At 35.3% G+C, this 25,416-nt stretch overlaps 1 protein-coding gene across 6 annotated transcripts in view; it reads left to right on the forward strand.

Moving 5' to 3' along the window:
* ADAM18 (ADAM metallopeptidase domain 18) overlaps positions 1–25,416 on the forward strand; it is a 191,827-nt gene that overhangs the window by 78,446 nt on the left and 87,965 nt on the right. For all 6 annotated transcript variants that reach the window (XR_003520893.2, XM_027599516.1, XM_027599514.2 and 3 more), the window contains 3 exons: positions 7,723–7,818; positions 14,815–15,013; positions 21,941–22,046. Coding sequence is in view for 5 of the 6 variants with exons in the window: in XM_027599516.1 (XP_027455317.1) it covers positions 7,723–7,818; positions 14,815–15,013; positions 21,941–22,046 (401 nt within the window). In the remaining variant the exon portion in view is untranslated. The remainder of the gene's footprint in view (positions 1–7,722; positions 7,819–14,814; positions 15,014–21,940; positions 22,047–25,416) is intronic.

Consider the following 25,416-nt stretch of genomic DNA (forward strand, 5'->3'; position numbering starts at 1 on the left):
AAGCAATAAAAGTTGGGATTTGAGCATAATTTCTTGTGTTTCTAATAAATGGTTGTCATGGTATATATGGGATAATATATGAAATTATGTCTTTAATATAGAACTTAGATATGAAAATGAGTGTAAGTTTTAGGATACATGAATCACTTTTCCAACCCTCTTCAATTGAGAAAACAAGTAAGTCATGAAAACTTGGTTTGCACACACTGTTCCCAAGTATACCAGTGGAGAGGTTTTGCACATATAGGCTAAGTGCTTGACTTTTTATCCTCTACTTATTTCCTAACTCATGTGACCCCAGTCTGTTTTCTCTACAAACTTTTCCTGAATTTGGTCCAAATTTTCCCATCTCTTTTGGTTGCAAGAATGGTGAAACATATAACAGATTTTTTTTAATCCTCAAGCATTCTTGCATTTCCAAGTTTCAGGATGATCAAAACTTGTTCTATTTGCTCACTTCTAAATATAGATATCCATTCTACCACGGTCTTATTAACCAAATACTCTCTGTAGACTATTCTCAACAGATAAGACCACATATTTAATCTAATATCATTATGTAATATTTTGCAATTCCTCTCTATTTAAATAAAATAAAATTTAACGATTAGTCCCCCAGCAGTTACATGATTTTCTTATCCACCTACAAAAAGAGCTGACCACCATCTGTTTACATAACATTAAATCTCTACAAGTTATCTTAATCCCCCACTATTCCCAAAAGTTTATGTGTGTGTGTGCATGCGCGTACATGCATATGTGTAGGTTTTCCATTTATCTTAGGTTTTTCTTTCTTTCTTTCTTTCTTTCTTTCTTTCTTTCTTTCTTTCTTTCTTTCTTTCTTTCGAGAGTGGGGTGGAGAGGGACAGGAGAGAGGGAAAGAGAGAATCTCAAGCAGGTTCCACATCCAGTGTGGAGCCCAATGCAGGACTTGATCTCACAACCCTGAGATCGTGACCTGAGCCAAAATCAAGAGTCAGACACTTAACCAACTGAGCTACCCAGGCAGCCAGTTATCTCAGATTTTCTAATGTCATTTTACTTTTCTGATTAGTGGTACTATGCTCATCTCATATTCATATCCTCCTAAATATAGTGCCTATTGCCTCCCAAAAGGTCTGGTTATTTTTAATGAAGGATAGAATGAAGCAACATAATCTGGAGCTATGATTGCACATTATGAGCTTCCACAACTACAGGCTTTAAGCAGAATGTCCTTTATAGCGGATACTGTCAGTGTCCTACCAGTATCTTCTCAGCATTGATTGTTCCTGGAGAGAGTATTTGGTTCAAGTATCAGACTTTTTGTTGGAGTGCTTCCTCTGGTCTCAATAGCATGCTCAGCTTTTAGCAGGGTGGGCCTAAAGCACTTGGGGCTAATGATCAGTCCACAAATAATTATGAAGTGTAGTTGGTGAATAAATGCCCCAGATTCCTTACCCCTTATAAGGAGATTCTCTGAGATATGCTCTATATCAGAGTTGTGCAAACTGCCCAGTAGGTCAAATTCAGCTGCCACCTACTTTTGTAAATGGAACCTTATTGGAATGCAGCCGTGTCTATATGTTTGCATATTGTCTATGGCTGCTTTTGTGCTATAATGGCAGAGTTGAACACTTGCAATAGAAGCCATATGGTGAGGAAATGTTTTGATGTCCTCTGTTTCATATCATTTCCTAGAGGTACCTGTGGGGTTTAGCTTTAGCTCAAAAGAGCAGTAAGCAACTCACAAACCCACACATACCACTGCCCGGCTTCCATTCCCTAATATCTGTACTCCCATGACAGTATTTTCGTGGTTGGTAGAATGGACCTTCAAAGATGTCCTCACTTTAATTAGTGGACTTGTGGATATGTTACTTTGCAGAAGGAATTAAGGTTATGGACTTTAAGATGAGGAGATTATCCTGGAGTATATGGGTAGGTCCAATCCAATCAAATGAGCCCTTAAAAACAGAGAACCTTCTCCAGGTGAAGTCAGAGAGATGTGGCAGAAGACTCAAAAATACTTGAAGAGAGAGAGACCCAACCTGCAGTTGCTGAAGGAAGACACATGGAAGCACAGAAGGAATGCAATTAGTTTCTAGGAGAAAAACATGCTCTTGGCTGATAGCCAGCAAGGAAACAGGAATCTCAGTCTTATAACCACAGAAACTGAATTTGGAAGAATCTGAATGAGACTTGAGGTGAATTGCTTCTCAAAGCCTCCAACAAGAGACATAGCCTTATTAACATCTTGATTTTACCCTTGTGAGACTACAAGCAGAGGATCTGGACTAGTTTATGTACTTGAATTTCTGATCTATAGACTATAAGATAATTAATTATTTTTAAGTTGCTAAGTTTTTGGTATTTTGTGACAGCCTCATTAGGGAACTATTACACTTTCCAAATAAATTACTTATATGCATCCTTGTTTCAGAGTCTGTTTCTTAGGCAACTAAAACCAAATCAACTGGTACCAGAAGTTTCCTAGGAAGCAGACACCGAGGATAGGATTCTGAAAGTGCATGTATTGTTGGCCAGATGGCAAAATGTACTCATTTCTTAGTTTGGGACGTTTGAAATGATGGACTTTAGAAACTTAAACCTTCAAATTCCTGGGAAACCCCTGGGCTGGGAAGTGACCGCTAGCCCCATGGTGGAGGAAGGCAACCTTACATTGCCTAGAGGCCATACAAAGACTCCACATGAGATGAATGTCTCACAAGATGATGCTTGTTCTTTTCAAGATCTGTCCCTGCCTTACCTCATTGGTTCTAGACTATGTCAAGTCTAAACATAACCCAAGTGAGGAAGTACTCTCTGCTATTACAATAAAGAGATTATTTTTAAGAACATACTGATATGTATAGACAAAAACCTGGATAATATGCAGGAATGGATGCTAAGAATGCTGTCCCCAAGGTATTGAAATATAGGCCTGGATAGGGTAGCGTCTATTGATGGGGGATACTCTCTAGTGAATCAAGATTTGGTAGGCAAGGAGACCCATAGCCAGCCTTGATTTGCTGCTGGATGAATCCTTGAAGATTGCAGTCTGACCCAGAATAAAGGAGGTGGATATGCCAGTATGTCTTTATTTTTATTTTTTTATTGTAAGAACTACCTTAATAGAGAAATATGGAAGGGGTCAAAAGCTCAGAATAGTGATCATATTATAATAAAATATAAGAGTACCAAATCTAGCACCCAATTATTTGTGTGGCTCACAGGGTACTGCTTTCACTAAGGCAATGAAAAAATGCACTACTAAGGAGGTACTAATATTGTTGAAAATCTCAGTGGTAACTTTCTTTTATAGACAACAGTTAATGGCTGGAAGTGTCATTACAGAATTGGGCACCCTGGTGTCACTGGAAATCACTGAATACCAAAATAGCAGAGGCCAAGTGGCAGTACTTAACGATAACAGCCAAAATGGATGAAATTAGCATAAAGGGAAGGAGAGGCAGAGATGGCGACTACTGGTTTTGACCTGCATGGATTTATACTGATAATTAAGAAAGATCTGGGTAGTCAATTACCATATTTCTTCGTGTATATAACTAAAAATTAAGAAAAAGTGAGCAGAGGATTGATACCAATTACTACAGATCTCTTGATAATCTCTTGCTACATTTTCGGACCCAAGCCAGTCTCAGAGCTTGAGTTCATTGCTCAGGTAGAGGATGAAATCCTACAATGCTCCAGTAAGGACAGAAAGCAGCAATTTCCTCAATCATTCCCCTCTCCAACAGAGTGACCTATAGTCTTTTACTGAGGTAACTGTACACTGGGGAAGGGGGAACACCCAGATCATTGTAGGATGATTCAAGTACAGAATCTTTGCTCATGATATTTACATGAGAGGACCCAACACATCATCTTTAGTAGAGTGAGGGTATAGAGAGTCCAGGTAATACCTGGAGTCTTTGAAAAAGGCCACCTCACAGTAGGTTCAGTGGACCCCAGGTTCTCACTGATTCTGTATCAAAGCATCCTGCAACCAAATGTAAGTTGTTTGAACAAATAGATAGTCAGAAATGCCCCTATTGACACTAATAAAAAAATTCAGCAACAACAGTAACTAAGATGGGACATCAATATAGATCTTATGTAACATGACATTAAAATGGTAAGATGATATCATGAACAACATTATACTTCTAAACTTAACAACCTAGATTAAATGGACAAATTCTTTGAAAAAAAGCATTTGCAAAAACCAACATGAGTAGACATTTAAAATGTGAATAGCATTATTAAGAAAATTATGCTAAGGAAATCCTATTTTCTCATCAAAACTTGTCATCAAAGAAAAGTCCATACCACATGGCTCTCCTGGTGATTTTTTCTTAATTAATTAAAGCACAATATAGAGAATATAGTCAATGATACCATAATAGCATTGTATAGTGACACATGGTAACTATACTTGTGGTGAACATAGCAAAATATAGAGAGAAGTTGAATCACTATGATGTACACCTGAAACTAATGTAATATTGTTGTGTCAACTATACTCAAATTAAAAAAAAAGAAGTTATGTTGATTTTATACATTGTCTAAATTATAGAAAAAAGGCAATATGTTCTAACTCATTTTTTTCATCTAGAAATAAAAACTAAGTCTATGCATCCATTTTAATAATTTGAGACAATTCCCATCCCTAGCAAATTAAACACAAATGTGCACACACAAACACACACACATACTGTGATTAAAATAAGGTGGTATTGGCAAAAAAAATACAAAAAATTTAAAGTGAATATAGTCCATATCTTAATCATTGCTGGATTGCCAGTACATAGACTAGCATCTGGTACATACAAGGTACTCAACAAATACTTGTTGATTCAATGAATGTGTGGATAGTGTAATTATCTTTATAATTATGTATCATTTGTATCAATGAATAAGGATTAGTGTATTTAGAATATCCATTAGTCATAATAATACTTGGAGAGTTTATTCAAAAGATTTTCTTAATGAAAGCTAAGGAAGAATATAAGGAATTTTTATAGAAAAAAATGATTTGGAGGAAACCTTGCCTTAACAAACATCAAGCATACTTTGAGGCTGTTTAACTGCATTCACTGTTGTATTGGGCTATTGTCATAAGAAATGAAAATTGGCATCTTTATTTATTTATATATCAACACATATCTATCAAGTGATTTAACTAAATATGTAAAAGTTACATAGATATATAACATTCAGTTTCAAGATGGAAATAGATAATGTCAGCTTGTTTATCTATAAATCCAGTGCATTCATTATGAGAAAGGGAGAAGCAACCCCTGATGTGCAGGATCTGGCCAAATAATATCAGCTGGGCTTTGGTGCTACTAGGATTTGGCCTGACGTGGATGGGTTGTGGGGTTCTCCTGTTGAACATAAATAATTTCATAAAAGCTCAACATCTGTGATCATGATGGATGAAGAAAAAAAGCAAGGCCACTCTCTATGTCTGAATACAGGTAAAACTTGGAAATTGTTCAGGTCACAGAAATGACCAAACACCCTCCTATCCTGGCTAATGTGAGTAATTCCTGCTCCTTTACCAATTTCAGCTTTAATTAGTATGTCCTTCCTCTTCTAGATAAGCATTATTAAGATACCCAATCAGAGATATACCACTTCTTTTCTGATAGCATCTACTCTGGCAAAGCCCAGAGTCCTTATATGCCCCAAATTACCCAACACGAGCCCAAATTCTGTAATTGTGTGTTCTCCTTTGCTGACACTAGTAATAAATCCAACTTGCTGAACTACAGATGTATTCCAGGTGGTCTTTGGCAGAATGGATGGACATCTATATCTTCATAAATATCCCTCATTTTACACAAATGAAATTCTGTTTTATATACCCACCTACACATGTAGAGTGTGCATTTGTTCTTGAATACACAAATATAATGACAAGTAATAAATATTTGGGCAAATATCCCACAAAATATAGAGGGATACATTTCAGAAAAAATAAATCTGTAAGTTTTAAATAGCAATAAAAATATTATAATAAAGCATTGATAATAGTCTTTGCATAACGGAGGTCTTGGTAAAGAGACATAAAACCAATAGTCATAAAAAAACAAAAAAATTAAAAAAATAGTCATAAAGAAAAGATTACAAATTTCACAAAATGACAGGCACCATTAACAAGACAAAAAATAGACTGCAAACAAATGTTATAAACATATAGAAGAGAGAAAGAATAACTGGATACTATGTAAAAGCTTTTCCCACTATTTAGTGGGGAAAAGAAGGAAAAACAAACAAAATACTCAAAGTGGTCAAAAGAAATGATTATTTAATTCATAATGTACAAAATTAAAATTCATGCTCACAATCACTAGTAATTAAAGAAATGATAACAGAAAATGAGACATTTCCCCATTAGCTCATTGTAAGTTAAATTGATTTGGTCATAATTAATATTGATAAATATGGTTGGGAGAATATCTTCATTTACTGTCCATGAAAGAATACACACACACACACACACACACACACACACACACACACACACACACTCTAATAATGATACAGAAATTACCTCTGGAGAATCTGGGAAGTATAGCAACAATTTCAAATTTTACTCTATATTTTCTATATTATTTCTAGGATGGGAATATTTATAAATATATATCTATTGACATAAAGACATGAAAAAGCAGAAACAAATGGAAAATTAGAAATCAAGAAGAATCTTACCTTTATGTTAAAGGATAAGATCTTTGAAACTGCTTTTTTGAGTAAATAGAAAATGTTTGATTTTTGATTTTTTATTATTTTTTTAATTTAAATTTATTTTATTATGTTACAGTAGTCACCATACAGTACATCATTAGTTTTTGATGTAGTGTTCCATGATTCATTGTTTTCGTGTAACACCGTGTTAAGAATATAAAAATATTAAAAAATTATATAAATGCAATTTATTTACATAGAAACAATATTTAGTTTAAATTATTACTTCATTTGCATTAGAGTTGACTGTCATTTACCTTGTAAAAGTACATAGGGGCAGCTGGGTGGATCAGTCCGTTAAGTGTCTGCCTTAGGCTCAGGTCACGATCCCAGGGTTCTGGGATCAAGCCCTGCAATGGGGCTCGCTGCTCAGCAGTGAGCCTGCTTCTCCCTCTCCCTCTCCCTGTGCCTGCTGTTTCCCCCTCCTTGTGCTCTCTCTTGCTCACCCTCTCTCTCTGTCAAATAAATCTTTTAAAAAATTTAAAAAAATATTTAAAAATTTTAAAAATAAAAATCCATATATTTATTAACATATTCTTTTTTTTGTTAATTTCATTACAGTAAAACATGACACATGATTATTAAACTAAGTGTATTTTAAGTGTAACTATTGCTTAACTCTACTTTAACTTTATTCACAAAATGAAGCCGGAATAAACAAATCACTAAGACAATTGGGGAAGTTTTTCTCTTGGAAACTCACACTTTTCTTCCTCAAAGATACATTTCTATGTTGGTAATTTATGAATTAATTATCAATGATTTTAAGTAATAAATGTTACTGATCAACTGCTGTTTTAGATGTTATTTAGTTTTTATAGTTATATGTTCTTTTGGACATTCTAGAAATAATAAAACAATAAAACTTCACTGAATATATTGTATAATTGAAAAGTTGAACACAAAAATGTATAAATAGAAGCTAAGATTAATAAATAAGAGCTGTTAAGTGGTTGAACTACAATAATATTTCTTATGAAATTTTAGGAATGTCAGTTTAAGAAGTGCTGTGATTTTAATACATGTAAACTGAAAGACTCAGCAAGATGTGGCTCTGGACTATGCTGTACATCAAACTGTGAGGTAAGTTTCCAACATTTATGAAAAAGAAATTAAACTGTGATCATAGAAGTCTATATTAATTAAATTATTGTGGCATTGATAAAAAGAATATAGAACTAATTCAGTGTAACAAAATGAAGAGTCCATAAACAACCACAAGTAAAAAGGAAAACTACTGTGAATTAAAGAATGCATCACAAATAGGTACTGATTATTCTGTTGTGTTCAAACCACAGTTTACCATCTTCTAAATTATGAGATAAAGGAAGAGTAAACATATATACATTACTATATCAAAATATTATCAATTCTCAAGAAATTGTGAAGTCAAATAAATGGTAAATGACCATGGAAAAATTGTAACACAAATAGACAAATTGTGTAGCAGACAAAATGTGTAGCATACAGAATATGCAAAGAACTCTCAGACATTGATAAATAAAAGGCAAATCACACACACACACACACACACACACACACACAGGCAAAGGGGGTGCTTAGACAATTTATAACAATGAAAGTAGAATTGTTCAATTTCTGTACTTTATCTGCAGTAATTAAGGTAAACACAAATAAAAAGAATACTGTATCATAAATTAGTCATCCAAATGGTAATCTTAAAAACAACAGTGTCAGATATTAACCAAAGAGAAGGGATAAAGATCATTTTTGGAGAGTGTTTGTGGAATTTTGAATTGCTACAATCCCTTTAAGGTGAGCAATATTTGAATATCTCTGAACAGAGTATAAATTACCAGTTTCTCTCTTATGTACATATGGTAGAAATATGCACATGTATGGAAAGTTCAAAAAAGAACATTAATTAAAGAACTGTTCACAGTAGCAAAAAATAAACAATATTTATTAGCATTTGAATGGTTATATAAATTATTGTATATTATATAAGAATTAATAACTGCAGGCTAAATATGGGTGCACTAATATGATATTATTTTTTAAGACATGTTTGGATGAGAAATCAAGTTCAATAATGCAAAACATTTTATAATTCCAATTCTGATATATTATATACACATAAATATACCATATGTTCTTTTTGCCCAATTTTTCAATTAAGGTATAACTTACTATACTATAATTTTATTATAGTAAAATTCTTTTAGTGAATGATTCTGAGTGTTATAACAAACTTTCAGTCTTATAGTTAGCACCACAATCAAGGGATAGGTAATTTTATCACCACTCCCAAAAAGTCACCATGTGCCTCCTTGTATTCAATCCACACCTACACCCACAGACCCTGGTAACTACAGATCTGTTTCTGCATCTGTAATTTTCCTTTTACAGAAATATAAATTGAATCATATGTACAAACATTGTAATTAGGCATGTTAGCATAACGCATTTGAGACTCATTCATGTTGTGGTGCTTGTTAGTGGCCCATTCCTTTTTTGTTTGTTTAGTTTGTGTTTTCAAAATAGGTATTTATTATTATGGTATAGAATGGTAGTTTCTATAGATGGTATAGAAACTAACTCACAAACATTCCATATAACTTGGTTAGAATGTACAAAGATATGGCAGGAGGCAGAATCCCTACAGTGATTTTAAAAAATACAAATTTAAGTGTTATTGAAGTTATGTAGACAGTGAGGATTACAGAATAAATAGTAAACAAACACCTGTGTATAATTTTGCAAAGCAAAAATCATTAGTTTTGTATGTTTTCACTTTGTTTCAGCTTTTCCAAAACACTTTTAAACACAAAAGTTGAGGGGAGCCTGGGTGGTTCAGTTGGTTAAGCATCTGCCTTTGGCTGGGGTCATGATCCTGGGGTCCTGGGCTCGAGCCCTGCATCGGGATCCCTGCTCAGCGGAGAGGCTTTTTCTCCCTCTCCCTCTGCCCCTCTCCCCCTACTCGTATTCTTGCTCACTCTGCTCTCTCTCTCAAATAAAGATATAAATAAATAAATAATCTTAAAAAAAACCCCACAAAAGTTGAAAAATTTCCAGTTACCTGAAACTCTAAAAAGCAGCATCATTCAAATAGTGGTTAACTCACAAATGGGTGTACAACAACCACTACTAACCTCACAATTACTCAGGCATGTCAGAGTACAATCCAAGGCAGAACCAGTGGCAGCATCTCTGACAGTTAAGAGAAAAAGGCATGAGGAATGGTATGCAGCCCAGGGCATTCAGGTGCTTGCTTGTGGAAAAAGGGTCAAAACTGAAGTGACTTTCCTTACAGAATCCAAAGTCCTAATTAAAAGCAGCTCCTTTAAACACCTAAATCTTTTTTGTTTCCCTCCTCATCAGTAATACACATATGGCACAAAGTCTTCATACAAAAGAGAAAATTTTCAAAATTGTATTTTATCTCAATGCTAATAACAACCAGTTTAGCAGAAAGAACTACAAAATGCAAATTTTAAAAGGTTGCTTATTAATGGAACTATAGACTAAGGTAGGAGCCAATTGGGTTTCCCAAAAAACAAAACAATTCTAATTCATTTTAAATTAGAGATCTGATGTCAACACTATTTTTAAAAGCCTTTAAGAAGAAAAAGAAGGCCATTATATCCACATCAAAGTTTTGTTATCTATATAAGTTGACCTATTTTCAAATAACTGACATAATTTAGTGTTTAAATTAGCTTTTTAAGCAACAAAGGCAAAGCAAAGTGCCTACTGAACTATACACTTTATGATTGATATGGCAAATGTATATTTTACCACAATTAAAAATAAAGAAAAGAAGGTTACCTTTTGATAATATATGAGTAATGACACCACAGTATCATGCAAAGCACAGGTACATAAGCCTGCTTTCTTATCAGACTTGCACCAGAGATTGGTGAAGCAGACTGGGCATATACACCAAAGCTGAGGCAATGCCTGGATTGTACTTCAAGATCACACTGACTGAGGGCTTTGGCATCTGCAGAAGCAGGGACATTCTCTCCAGGTGGCTATTCCTTCTGGAAGAGCTCTTTGATCTGAGTTGACTGGCCATAGAGTTCATTCCTTTTTTATTGCTGAAAGTATTGCAGGTATCATAAGGTTGTACCAGAGTCTGCTAATACATCCTCCTCCAGTTGAGGAACATTTCAGGCATTTTCAGGTTTTGGTGATGAAAATACAGCTGCTATAAATAATATTCCTAAGCAGGGTTTGTATGAACATAGAGTTTTACTTCATTTATAAGATACATATGGTAAATGTATACGGAGCTTTATATAGGAAACCAAAGACCTGTTTTCTAAAGTAGGTACACTATTGTCAATTCCCATCAGCCTTTTATAAGATCTACAGTTGCTCCAAAAATTAAATGTAAACTCTAAAAGTATGCAACATGTAGCTTCATTTTATTTTTGCTGTTGGTTTTTTTAAATTTTATTTTCTTATGTTATGTTAGTCACCATACATCACATCATTACTTTTTGATGTAGTGTTCCATGATTCATTGTTTGCATATAACACCCAGTGCTCCATGCAATATGTGCCCTTCTTAATACCCATCACCAGGCTAACTTATCCCCCCATTCACCCTCCCCTCTAAAACCCTAGTTTGTTATTGGTTTTTATTTACACTTTAAAAATAATTTTACTGGTTGTCCCATAGTTTACAAATCTTTGATTAATCAGAGTCTGATTTCATAAAATATACCACTTCACATGGAGTGAATGGGTCTTATAATAGGACACTCTCATATACTAGAAATGCAAAATACATTGTTACTATTTTTGCTTTATATAGCTTTTATCTTTTAGAGAAGTAAAATAAGGGAAAAATGAATTTAATAACTAACAATAATTATTCCATTTTTTACTCTTAATTTCCTTTTGTATTTTAGATTTCTGTTTATTATCATATTATTTGTGCCTGAAGACCTCCCTTTATGATTTCTTGTAATTTAGGTCTGCTGAAAATGAATTCTCTCAGTTATTATTTGCCTTAAGGAAGTCTTTATGTCTCATTAATTTTTGAAATATAGATTTTGTAGGTATAGGATTTTAGGTTGAAATACTCTTTTTTTTAATTTCATCACTTTTAAGACACCACTTCATTCGTTACTCATCTTTGTCTCAGTCTATTAAGTATTAATTCAATTAAACAGAACTGTAGAGTGGGGGGGAAGGAGGTAAACTTCCCTATGAAAAGCAATAGATAAAGTACTTCACAAGCCATATAAATTTGATAATAACTGTAATCTTTATCTGAGCTATGCAAGGAGGTCTTTCTATTTTCAGATAATACTACATATAATGATGTTGATAGCTATTACATACGTTGTTTACCATGTGTTGTTCTAAGCACTTTTTACTTTAACTCAGTTTTTTTTTCAAATTTTTATTTAAATTTTAGTTAGTTAACATACAGTGTAATATTGGTTTCAGGAGTAGAATTCAGTGATTCATCCTTATATGTAACACCCAGTGCTCATCATAACAAGTACCCTTCTTAATACCCATCACCCATCTAGCCCATCCCCCACCCACATCCCTCCATCAACCTTCAGTTTGTTCTCTATTATTAAGAGTATCTTATGGTTTGTTCCCCCCCGATATGTTCATATTTTGTTTCTTAAATTCCACATGTGAGTGAAATCATTGTGTTTGTCTTTCTCCTACTTATTTCCCTTAACATAATACATTCTAGCTCCACCCATGCCACTGCAAATGACAAGATTTCATTCTTTTTGATGGCTGAATAATATTCCATTGCATATATATATGCCACATCTGCTTTATCTATTCATCAGTTGATGGACATTTGGGCTGTTTCCATAGTTTGGCTATTGTTAATCATGCTGCTATAAATATTGGGGTACTTGTATTCCTTCAAATCTTTATTTTTGAATCTTTTGAATCTTTAAATATCTAGCAATGCAATTGAGGTATCATAGGGTAGTTCTATTTTTAACTTTTTGAGGAACCTCCAGACTGTTTTCCATAGTGGCTGCACCAGTTTGCATTCCCAACAGTGCAATAGGGTTCCCCTTTCTCCACATCCTCACCAACACCTGTTGTTTCTTGACTTGTTAATTTTAGCCATTCTGACAGGTGGTGAGGTGATCCTCATTGTGGTTTTGATTTGTACTTCCCTGATGATGAGTGATGTTGAGCATTTTTTCATGTGTCTCTTAGCCATCTGGATGTCTTCTTTGGAAAAATGTCTATTCATGTCGTGTGCCCATTTCTTAACTAGATTATTTGGGAGCCATCATAAAGACCATGTACAAAAGACCCACAGCTAATACCACCATCAATGGGGAAAAACTGAGAGCCTCTCCTCTACAGTCAGGAACAAGACAGGGATGTCCACTCTCACCATTACTATTTAATACAGTGCTAGAAATCTTAGCCTCAGCAACCAGACAACAAAAACAAATAAAAGCCATCCAAATAAGCAAGGAAGAAGTACAGCTTTCACTGTTTGCAGATGACATGATACTTTATGTAGAAAACCCAAAAGACTCCGCCAAAAAATTGTTAAAACTAATACATGAATTCAGCAAAGTCACAGGATGTAAAATCAATGTGCAGAAATCTGTTGCATTTCTATACACCAATAATGATACAGCAGAAAGAGAAATCAAGGAATTGATGCCATTTACAATTGCACTGAATACCATAAGATGTCTAGAAATAAACATAACCAAAGAGGTAAAAGATCTGTACTCTGAAAACTGTAGAACACTGAGAAAGAAATTGAAAAGGACACAAATAAATGGAAAAACATTCCATGCTCTTAAACTGGAAGAACAAACATTGTTAAAACATCTATACTACCCAAAGCAGTCTGCACATTAAATGCTATTCCTATCAAAATACCAATAGCATTTTTCACAGAGCTAGATCAAACAATCCTAAAATTTGTATGGATCCACAAAAGACCCCAAATAGCCAAAGCAACCCTGAAAAAGAAAAGCAAAGCTGGAGGCATCATGATTCCAGACTTCAAGCTATATTACAGAGCTGTAGTCATCAAGACAGTATGGTACTGGCACAAACATACAAAGATCAATGGAACAGAATAGAAAACGCAGAAATGGACCCCCAACTATATAGTCACTAATCTTCGACAAAGCAGGAAAGAATATCCAGTGGAAAAAAGACAGTCTGTTCAACAAATGGTGTTGGGAAAACTGGACAGCAACATGTGGAAGAATGAAACTGGACCACTTTCTTATACCATACACAAATATAAATTCAAAATGGATAAAAGACTTAAATGTGAGTCCTGAAACCATTAAATCCTAGAGGAGAACACAGGCAGAAAGCTCTTTGACCTCAGCCATAGCAAATTCTTACTACACATGTCGCCAAAGGCAAGGAAAACAAAAGCAAAAATGAATTATTGGAACTTCATCAAGATTTTCCTTCTGCACAGCAAAGGAAACAACAAAACTAAAAGGCAGCCTATAGAATGGGAGAAGATATTTGCAAATGAAATATCTGATAAAAGGTAGTATTCAAAATCTATAACAAATGTATCAAACTCAACACTCAAAAAAACAAATAATCCAGTTTAACTCAGTTTAATACTACCAAAATCATTCTCTGAGAGAATGATTATCATCCTGAGTTTACAAACGAAGCAACTGCCAGTGAGAGAGATTATGTATCTCACCCACACAAACTAGTGAAAATCCAAGCAAGAAATTAAAAACAGGCAATTAGGCTCTTGTTCACTTCAAGAACAAAAATGTAGAGGCATTGTTCTTCCAATTTTGAGGAACAGGTATGTGTTACCCATTTAGGCTCCTCCCAAATGCAGGTTGAGTCAGATGGCTTCCCAATGCAGAACGCAGAATGGTTATAAACCCTCTGTCAGAAGGGATCATTTTGCATCTGAGGTAGTTACTTTCCTTCAGGCTTCATAATCAATACTGTACCTGACATTTCCTTCAGAGAACTCACAACCTTGGGAATTCCATGATTCCCCCAAATATCAATAATTAGGCATATTTTATTTGATAAATCCCTTCACTAAGTAAGTAAGAAGAGTCATTCACAAGAACATGATTTTCTTTTTCTTTTTCCTCCTAGATATCAGTAGCAGGCACTCCATGTAGAAAGAGTATTGATCAAGAATGTGATTTTACAGAATATTGCAATGGAACATCTAATAATTGTGTTCCTGACACTTATGCATCAAATGGAATGTTGTGCAGGTTGGGAACTGCATATTGTTATAATGGACGATGCCAAACTACTGATAACCAGTGTGCCCAGATATTTGGAGAAGGTATTGCTTTTTCTTATATATTTCTTTTACCTTAAATTTGGTTTCCTCTATATGATAAAATACATATCACACGACTCTAGAAGTTGAAGAACTTGAATCTCAAGCTCAATAAAGGTGATGGGTATTGAGGAGGGCACGTACTGCATGGAGCACTGGGTGTTATACGAAAACAATTAATCATGGATCACCACATCAAAAACTAATGATGTATTGTATGGTGACTAACATAACATAATAAAAGAAAAGAAAAGAAAAAGAAAAAAATTTGAATTAAGGAAGATGTTTTTAGAGGATAGTAGTATAGTATTGTATAGTATCTCCAGAATAATACCATACATTCCTCTTCTCATGGTTTGATTTTTGCTTTTTGTACTTAGCAACCTGGACAAAAATCCATGTTTACCACTTATAATTTACATAGAAATTGAAATGGCAAATCAGTAAATTCTAGAATTTTACTTAAATTTCTTTTACTTCACATCTTTATGATCTAATTTTAATGGCATAAAACAAGAAGTTCAGAGTAAATTTCCCTCAAGTATAATCATATTTCTTAACTGAGGAACTGCTAGGATAAGAGTAGTCATAGGCCACTGACCAAAATTCATTTTTATATTTTCTTTTTAAACAGTTTTTCCAAGTAATTCAAATGAGAGTTGTGCATATATGCTTGATTTTTATATAGTAACTATTCATAGTATCCCAATACGATTTTTTAGAGGGATTAAATGAAATGTGAACAGATCAAAATCACTCAGTAAAATGTATTCAGATCAATCATTTACTAATTGAGCAAAAGTAGTATAAGCACCACTTTTCAGTTATTTGCCCAGCAGTAATAAGGTCTATAGCTTATGCCAAATGACATGGTATGCAATTTATATTGTCTTCCTAATTATTTGAAACTTTTCCTTAGTAACAAGTTTCAGATTAGGTGACTTAACCAACATTTAACCAGAGCTGCAGAGCTATAATCTCCTAAATGACAGATCAGTGGTATTTTCTGTAGGCTGTATTTTCAGGATTCCACTTTTTATTTGGTTGTTTCTTCACTGTTTTTCTTTTTCAGTGCTTACTTGCATTTAAAAAAATATTATTTGTCATTGTCACAGTAACTTTAGATCAAGGTTTAATATATTATTCAAAAATAAAATTAAATAATACTCTCTATAACATCCATTAAAGATTGTCCAGGCCATACTCTTCTTTTTCATTAAATAAATCTTTGATCCAGAATTGAACTACTTGTCACTTGACATCTTTTTGAGTTCTAATCAAAATAACATTGTTTAAGTAAGACTTAACCATTAATGTATATTTCCTCCTCTAATATATGCTCTAGTATCCCACAAAACTTACCCAACTGTGTCAAAATTTGATCTTTTGATGTAGTTCATTCATTCATCCCTCCTTTCTTCATTTATTTGGCTACTATCTGGGGGAGGCACTTTTTTCTTATTCTTATGTTACCAAAAACTATAGGGCAAAAGGCTGTACTTAAGACAAGAACACACAAGCTGATAGTATTCAACAAGATGAAAATTGTCACATGGCTATTGTACTCATACAGCTTATGATCAAGAGACAAAGACAGTAAACACATAAATACAAAAGAAATATGAAACCTTTAATTGTGCTAAGTGCAGTTAAAGGAAAGAAAATAGAATGCTGGGGGAAAAATAAGGTGTAGTGGACAAGGGAAATACTGCCTGCTGTCCTCATATAATCTCCAGCTGTCAGTTCACTCCTCCAGAATTTGTCTTAACTGCAGACACCTCACCCCAAAGCACAAATCCAATAATTAATTGAGGTGGGGTATAAAGACCTGACAATTGTGTTCTAATCAGGCACAAATCAAGCACAATTTGTACTCTGGAAGACAGCTACCCATAGGGTTGGTCAAGTCTTTGTTGGACTTGCATTTCTGTTTGACTTCTTATCTGCTCTATCCTGCTTTCTCCCTCTCACATCCAGATGTTCTAATCACTAATAAATAGCTTTCACATTATACCTCATCTAGGTGCTGGCTTCTAGAAGCTTGAGCCATAAGAGTTGATCCTGAAAATGGTGTGAAAAAAATAGCCTATAAGATCATTTTCAAAACTAAGTTATTTACTGCCAAGCTGTGAATGAGCATGCATCACCGGTGAAAGTGGATAATACCCTCAATGAGTGAACTGGGATAGTAAAAAATAATCCATTAGCTGGTACAATTGAAATGTATGGGGGAAATGGTAACTCTAAGGACAGGTGTATTAGATGGCTATTACTAAGCAACATTGAAATCTAAGAAAAGATAACAAAAAGGTGTTCATTTAAAATCAAAGTGTATGCTGAATGGGCCCCACTGTTAACTCATAAAGAGGTTTTCATCTCTTAAAATAGAATGTTAGAGAAAGTTAAAGACTTAATTATCAAATTAAAGGAATTTCAGAGGAGGGTAAATTCTCAGTCAAGTCTGCTTTACCATGATTAAGGTTCTGGCTGGAAAAAGAATGAGAACTACAATTGGGATAGGAACTGTTGAAAATATGTTCCCCCCAATTTTAGCCTCCACACTTCTCTGAAACTACTAAATTTATGAAGTGGCACAGCTCTGATCCCTCACACCACCACCTGCACCCAATTAAGAATGGTATAAGTATGTTCCCATTGTTTAAAGATAATGTGGAAGCCTATCACTCAAAACACAAATTGTATCCCCATTAGGACCTCTCTCCTAACTGTTCTGGACACTAAAGCTGAAAATTGAGTTAAAGCACTACAAAATAGAGCCAGAATTTGCTGGAACTTATAAGGGAGTAAGGAAAATATACCCCAATGGAGCTGTAGGTCCTAGTTAGCATTTACTGCCAGAATCAAGGGAGTTTACATGAAATTGGATTCTGAGAGTGCTTGATCATAAGACTGGATAGGGGAACATAAGATTAGATAATAGAGCTCATTGTTTTGGGAGCACTCTCCCAGGATAAAAGGAATTAACACCCTGGCTAGGATCCTAGAAGATGATAAAAATTTCTATTAGAATTGTTTCCAGAGGCATGAAAAAAATGAAATGGGATGGCTCACTCCATGAGAAATTTAAATGATGGAATTGCCATGAAATAATAAAGGAAAGAAAGAAAAGTCTCAGGGAAATGGATATACTGTAATGTATATGTTGTAAGTGCAAGGCCAAATAGTCCCAACAAGAAGGCCCAATGCCACAGGGAATGTGGTCCTAAGAGGTGTATCAAAATCACTTTAAGTGTTCATGACTGCCTTCTCTGTAGGCCAGGGGTGATAGGAGGAGATGGTATTATAGAAGTAGGCTCACTGATAGCAATGGGCATGATTGATAAGGTCTTGAAAAAAAAAATCAAGGTCTTGAAAAAAATAAAGAGAGCAGTGCTTGGCTTCCAGAAACCAGATGGATAATATTATTGTAATAAGCAGCAGAGACAGAGTTGCAGACATGGATACCTAGTCTACAGACAATCAGGAAGATAGATAATAGAATATTACCCAGTTTGTACCATCAAAGGAAATTAAAAAATGGAGGACTAGGGGACTGAGTAGAGTTACATTAATAAATGCCATAATTCCATGTCTAAATTCTGAATCTAAGCCAACTTTCAGAACCAAAACTCATTGACTTAAGAGAGGGTTAGAGTTCCAGAAGGGAAACTACACATCACCTTGGCAAGCATACATGCTAACAATTTCTCTAGCACATTCTCAAATGATCCTCAATCATTTAATTATGTATCTGTTCATGTGGGAAATGAAAATACCCAAGCATTTTGGAAACTAGTGGACAAAGAGTGTAAATTGACATAGATACCCAGAAACACAGTGTCATCATGTATCTCTGAGAGTGGGGACTTATAGGGGTTAAGGAATAGAGTCCTTGATAACTTTCAGTGTACAATGGGTCCACTAAGTCCACAAATCCATTTGGCAATTATTTTTTAGTCCTAGAGGATATCATCAGGTTTGACATGTTAATAGTTTGTGCAATTCTATCATTATGTCCTTGGCCTATTTGGCAAGGCCATGGAGAAAGCCTCTGTAACTGTCTCTTTCCAGAGATTAATGCTATTTTTTTTAAAGTAGGCTCCATGACCAGCATGGAGCCCAATGTGGTTTTGAGCTCACAATCCTGAGATTAAGACCTGAGCTGAAACCATTGTCAAATGCTCAACTGACTGAGCCACCCAGGTGCCCCAAATTGATGCTATCCTTAAAGATCTAAAGGATGCAGAGGTGGTTAACTGTATATCTACATTTAATTACTCAGCATGATTCTTGCAGAAACCAAATGGCATCAGAAGATAATAATCATCTATTGCAAATGGAGACAAGTAGTAGATTAAATAATTGCACCCACTATGACAGATATAGTGTCTATGCTACAGCAGAATAACATGGCCTCAGATATGTGGTAGGAGTATAGTCACTGATTTGGCAAATATATTCTTTTCCTATTTGAAAAAAGAATTAGAGTTCGCTTTCACATGGAATGGATAATGGCATTAATGTTGAGTTTTGTTGCAGGGTTATTTTTACTCTCCTGCCCTCAATCATAATGTAGTTGTAGAGATGTAGACATCCTAGAAAATATCACATTGTCTACTCCATCAGTGATTTGTTCTAATCCAGCTAAACAAGCAAAGCATCACTAGAATGTTGGAGCATTAAATATAACACATGTGCTATAAAGGGCAGGAGACAGACTTCCAAATGTTTAGAAATTTGTCATCAGTAAAATTTTTAAGAGTCCAGTGATCAGAGGTATGACCTGACATCCCTTGCAAAGTAAAAGCAAACTGTATGTATCTTGCATCTTAATGAACTAAAAAGTACAACACCTGGTAGTTCTCTTTGGGATCTGAAGGCAGTATATTCCGCATTGCTTCATTTCCCATTTACTAGATGACATGAAATGTTGCTAATGTTGAGCGAGGTGAAAAGCAAAAAAAGGGCTCTGCAGCATGTTCAAGCTGCAATGCAAGCAGCCATGCATTCTGAATTATAAAACACAGCAGCCCCAATAATACCAGAAGTGTGCATTGGGGAAAAAAAATACTATGTGGGGCTTATACCAAGCCTCTTTGGGAGAATGACTGGGCAGTTCTCTGGGCTTCTGGAGGAAGATTGTGCCATCTAAACTGGAGAATTGTACCACTTTGACAAAAAAAAAAAAACCTCTGGTCACACTAGTGACCCCTGTAGAGCTAAAGAATCTGACTTTCAGACAACAAATATCCATGTGTTCAAGAAGCTACAGCCTAAGCTCAATTATGTCAGATATACTGTTAAGTGGTCAGACAGATAGAAGTCATTCATTCACCTGGATTAAAAGCAGAGGACAGAAGAAAAAATCCATAAGCAGGAAATCCAAAACAGTCACCTTTCTCCCCTATGCATCTTCCTCAGCTCATACTTATGGATACATGGAATTTCACCATGACCAATTACACAAGAAGAACATGCCTAGGCTTATTTTATAGGTGTGTTGGCTCAGTCACTGGTTATAAGTGGGGGTGGGGGGAAATTAGCCATACTGCAACCTCACTTTGGAGGATGCCCTGAAAGATATTGACCATCTGGTCATCCGTTTTTTGTGGAAGGAGAAATGGCCAAAGGTAGATTATAGATATACACATGAACAATGACAAAGGACCTAGTTTGTTGGTGGGGAGCCTGGATGTGGAAAGACTGGAAGATTAGAGGCAAGAGTTCTGGGATAGAAATATGTGGGTAGATACATGGAGATGAAAAATAACATGAAAAACAATGAATCATGGAATACTACATCAAAAACTAATGATGTAATGTATGGTGATTAACAAACATAATAAAATAAAATTTAAAAGAAAGAAAGAAAGAAAGAGAAAAGAAAAGAAAAATAATGTGAAGATCTTTGCATTAATCTACAGGTTAGCACCCACCAACAAACACCCACCATTGAAGAGACACAGAACAATGAAATAAGCATAATAATTTGGCTAATTTACATCAGCCAGCAACCATCATTATCCACCCCGATGCCTATAGAATGGACACATTTCTAGACTTTCTCGATTTTTTTTTTTTTTGCTACTACCTCTGAAATAACTGATTCTATCCTGAGTTTAGTTCATCTTTTTCTTAAGTACCTTTACCTTCTGGTCAAATACAGCCAAAAATAACCAAGACAGATTCTGTTTCCCTACTTCTTTGCCTAAGACAACAAGTTTATTAAGGCTATTATCTCCCTTTCAATCACTGAGAAGAGAGTTTCTCTAAGTGTTTCACCCTCATGTAGCATGAATTACTCTTCTTTATCCAATGATAGTAATTTTCTTATCACCTACTGCCAGCCTTCAATGACAATGCCACATATTTTAGGCATATTTTACAGGAGAACTCTACTTTGAGTACCAATTTATGTGTTTAATGAAATGGAAACAACTCTAAATATCTCAGATTTACATATCCAAAACAACTATTCTGCTACTCCATATTGCTTTGACTATGATACCCAGATGGACAAATGAACCTCTACTTAAAACATTGCTTATCCCCATCAGAGAAAAAAAAAGAATATAACACTTCTTCTATTCACAAGTCCCACAAGATTTTCTGCCCATAAGTGACATTTCATTAAGAGGGTCAAATTACAAGGTCAAGCTTAATATTCAGTGGATGAGGCAGTATGCATTCCCACAGGGAAGAGTAGCAAATATTTTTAATAATTTAATTCTACTACAATCGATATAATTCTTTTCTGTTATCTGTTAGATAATTGTTTCTTTCTACTTGCATTGACAGGATACACACAGAAAAAAAGAATGACTTTTTTCATATTTTGTTTATGCAGTAAGAGTTTCATTGGTTTTTTATGAACAAAAAATTTAATTTGGATTAAGAATAATAATTTAACAGACATCTTTGAATTTTTAGGTGCTCAAGGTGCTCCATTTGCCTGCTTCAAAGGAATCAATTCTCGCATTGATAAATTTGGAAACTGTGGTTTTAAAAATTCACAACCATTACCTTGTGATCAGAAGTATGTACATAAAAAATAATTGTTTTATTGAGTCATAAAAATTATAGATTTCTTGTCAAGAGACACTAAAGAGTAATGGACAGTAAATTGTATATCAGGAGAATATTTTCAAATAACATTATATATATTGTTCTTCAATGTAATTCAGTTTTCTTTTTCCCTATTTTTTCCTGGATATATTCTAATAATGAGACTAAACAAAAAAAAAAAAAAGAAAGAAGAAGAAGAAAGAAAAAAAAAAAGACTGATGCTTATTACCAAAGGTAGGAAGTGGGCAAAACTGCCAAAAATCAGAAACTTGTGCACTACATTGATAATTAAAACTGAGTTTTTTAATTAAGTTAATAAATGATAATAACCCTAAAGCAAGTGCTTTGACTTTTAAGACATGAAAGTATTGAAAGGGATAAATTTCCTTTTTGTTTTTGTTGTTTGTTTCCAAAATACTGATATGTAAAGCATGGCAGAGGACTGAATTGGGAGTACTGGAATATTTTTAAGGGATTTATGAAATCCAATAAAGGAGGGCTTAATCCATAACAAATACTTCCTGAATTTCATGGAAGTATTGAAAACAAAAGAATCAAAAATAATAATAACAACAGATAGGAGGTTGACTAAGATGGCAACATAGGAGACTTTGGGATTTTACTCCTACCAGAGACACACTGGATGGTCATATACACATGGAACAATTACTTTTAAAAGAAATCCAGAAAACACCTGAGACTCCTACAAATTGAATAAATGAGAAAATACTCACACTGAAGCAGATAGATACACACTCTTTCCAAAAACCCCACCACTGGCCCAGCACCATGCAGGTGGAAGGGAAATCCCAACTGCCAGCTTCTTCCTGAGCGGCAAAGGATTTGGACCCTACATTTGTGTCCCAACATTTAAGACACCTCCATTTCTCAAAAAGGAAAGAAAAAGAATGAAGATTGCTTAAGGAACTTAGGGGACACCATTAAAGAGAATATAATACACATTATAGGAGTAACAGAATGAAAGGAGAGTGAGAAAAGGACAAAAATGTTATTCAAAGAAATAATGAGTGAAAATTTCCTAACCTGGGGGAAAGAAACAGATATTCAGATATAGGAAGCCCAGGGAGGAAGCAAAAAGATGAATCCAAAACCCCAAAGCAAGATACATTAAAATTAAATTGTCAAAGATTAAAAACAAAAGAATCTTAAAAACATCAAGAGAAAAGTAACTTGATATATACAAGAAAACACCATGAAACTATTAGTAGATTTTTCTTTTTTTTTAAAGATTTTATTTATTTGAGAGACAGAATGAGATGGAGAGAAAGCATGAGAGGGGGGAGGGTCAGAGGGAGAAGCAGACTCCCCGCTGAGCAGGGAGCCCAATGTGGGACTCGGTCCAGGGACTCTAGGATCATGACCTGAGCCAAAGGCAGTCGCCTAACCAACTGAGCCACCTAGGCACCCTTAGTAGATTTTTCAGCAGAAATCTGCATGCCAGAAGAGAGTGAGATGTTAGAAAGATTTTCCAGATAAACAGAAGCTGAAGTTCATGACAAGACAAGCCTTACAAGAAATGCTAAAGGTGGTTCTTTAAGCCAAAATGAAAGGACATTAATTAGAAAAAGAAAACATATGAAAGAATAAAATCCACAGGAAATAGCAAATAAATAGATAAAATCAGAATACCCTAATGTGGTAATAGTGGGGGGTAAACCACTCACAACTCTAGTTAAAGATTAAAAGACAAAAGAATTAAAGGAGGAGGAGCAAGATGGCGGAGGAGTAGGACACCTGGATTTCGTCTTGTCCCAGAAATTCAGCTGGATAGGGATCAAACCATTCTTAACACCTACGAAATCAACAAGAGATCGAAGAAAAGAATAGCAACAACTCTCTGAACAGAAAAGTGACCACTTTCTGGAAGGTAGGACGTGCAGAGAAGTGAATCCGAGGCGATATTCAGGAGGATAGATGGCGGGGGGCGGGGGTGGCCTCCATCGGCCACTTCTGGGAAGTGATAAAAGCCATGGAGCACAAAATCAGAACTTTTTCAAGTCATCTCCCCAGAGGGACGTCGTTCCAGTGGCTAAGCGGGGGGGATGGAAGCTCGCAGGGACAGTGTGGTCTCAGGACCCTCGGGGTCACAGAAACACCAGGGGTGCCTGATGCGGCAGAGCTCGCAGGTATTGGAGCAGGGAAGCTGGCTGCAGAGACGGAGCCGAGGAACAGGCTCTCAGCATGGGGTTGCCATAAACCGCGATCCGCAGCACAGTCAGGCCACTGCTCCTCCACCAGGGACCCAACACGCAGCAGATCCGGGGAGACTCCCCTTTCTCCCCCAGGAGGAGCAGCACGGGAGTGCACGTAAGTTTTTCTTTCTTTAAAATTTTGGGAGGCACTTTCTTCTAACACCAAAATACACCCAAAATCTAGTGTGTGGCAGTGATCTATGCACCAGCCTGAATAAATTTGATCATATTCTGTTTTTTTGTTTTGTTTTGTTTTTGTTTGTTTGTTTTTTCTTTTTCTGTTTCTTTTATCTTTCTTTCCCTTTGTTTCCCCTGGTTTCAGGTCTCTTCTGATTTGATTAGAGTATATTTTCTGGGGACATTTTTACCCTGTTAGCACTTTGTTCTCTCATTCATCTATTCTCCTCTGGACAAAATGATAAGATGGAAAAAATCACCTCAACAAAAAGAACAAGAGGCAGTACCGACTGCCAGGGACCTAATCAATACGGACATTAGTAAGATGTTGGAACTAGAGTTCAGAATGACGATTTTAAAGATACTAGCTGGGGGCGCCTGGGTGGCTCAGTTGGTTAAGTGACTGCCTTCAGCTCAGGTCAAGATCCTGGAGTTCCAGGATTGAATCCCACATCAAGCTCCCTGCTCAGCAGGGAGTCTGCTTCTCCCTCCGACCCTCCCCCAACTCACGCTCTCTCTCTCTCATTCTCTCTCTCAAATAAATAAATAAAAGCTTTTAAAAAAAGATACTAGCTGGGCTTGAAAAAAACACGAAAGTTATTAGAGAAACCCTTTCTGGAAAAATAAAAGAAGTAAAATCTAACCAACTCGATACAGAAAGGCTGTTAATGAAGTGCAATAAAAAATGGAGGATCTAACTGCTAGGATAAATGATACAGAAGAGAGAATTAATGATATTGAAGACCAAATGATGGAAAATAAAGAAGCTGAGAAAGAGAGACAAACAACTACTGGATCACAAGGGCAGAATTCGAGATATAAGTGATAACATAAGATGAAACAACATTAGAATAATTGGGATCCCAGAAGAAAATGAAAGAGAGAGAGGGGCAGAAGATATATTGGAGCAAATTATAGTGGAGAACTTCCCTAATTTGGGGAAGGAAACAG

The sequence above is a fragment of the Zalophus californianus genome, chromosome 2, assembly GCF_009762305.2.
Source record: "Zalophus californianus isolate mZalCal1 chromosome 2, mZalCal1.pri.v2, whole genome shotgun sequence".
NCBI classification, from domain to species: Eukaryota; Metazoa; Chordata; class Mammalia; order Carnivora; family Otariidae; genus Zalophus; species Zalophus californianus.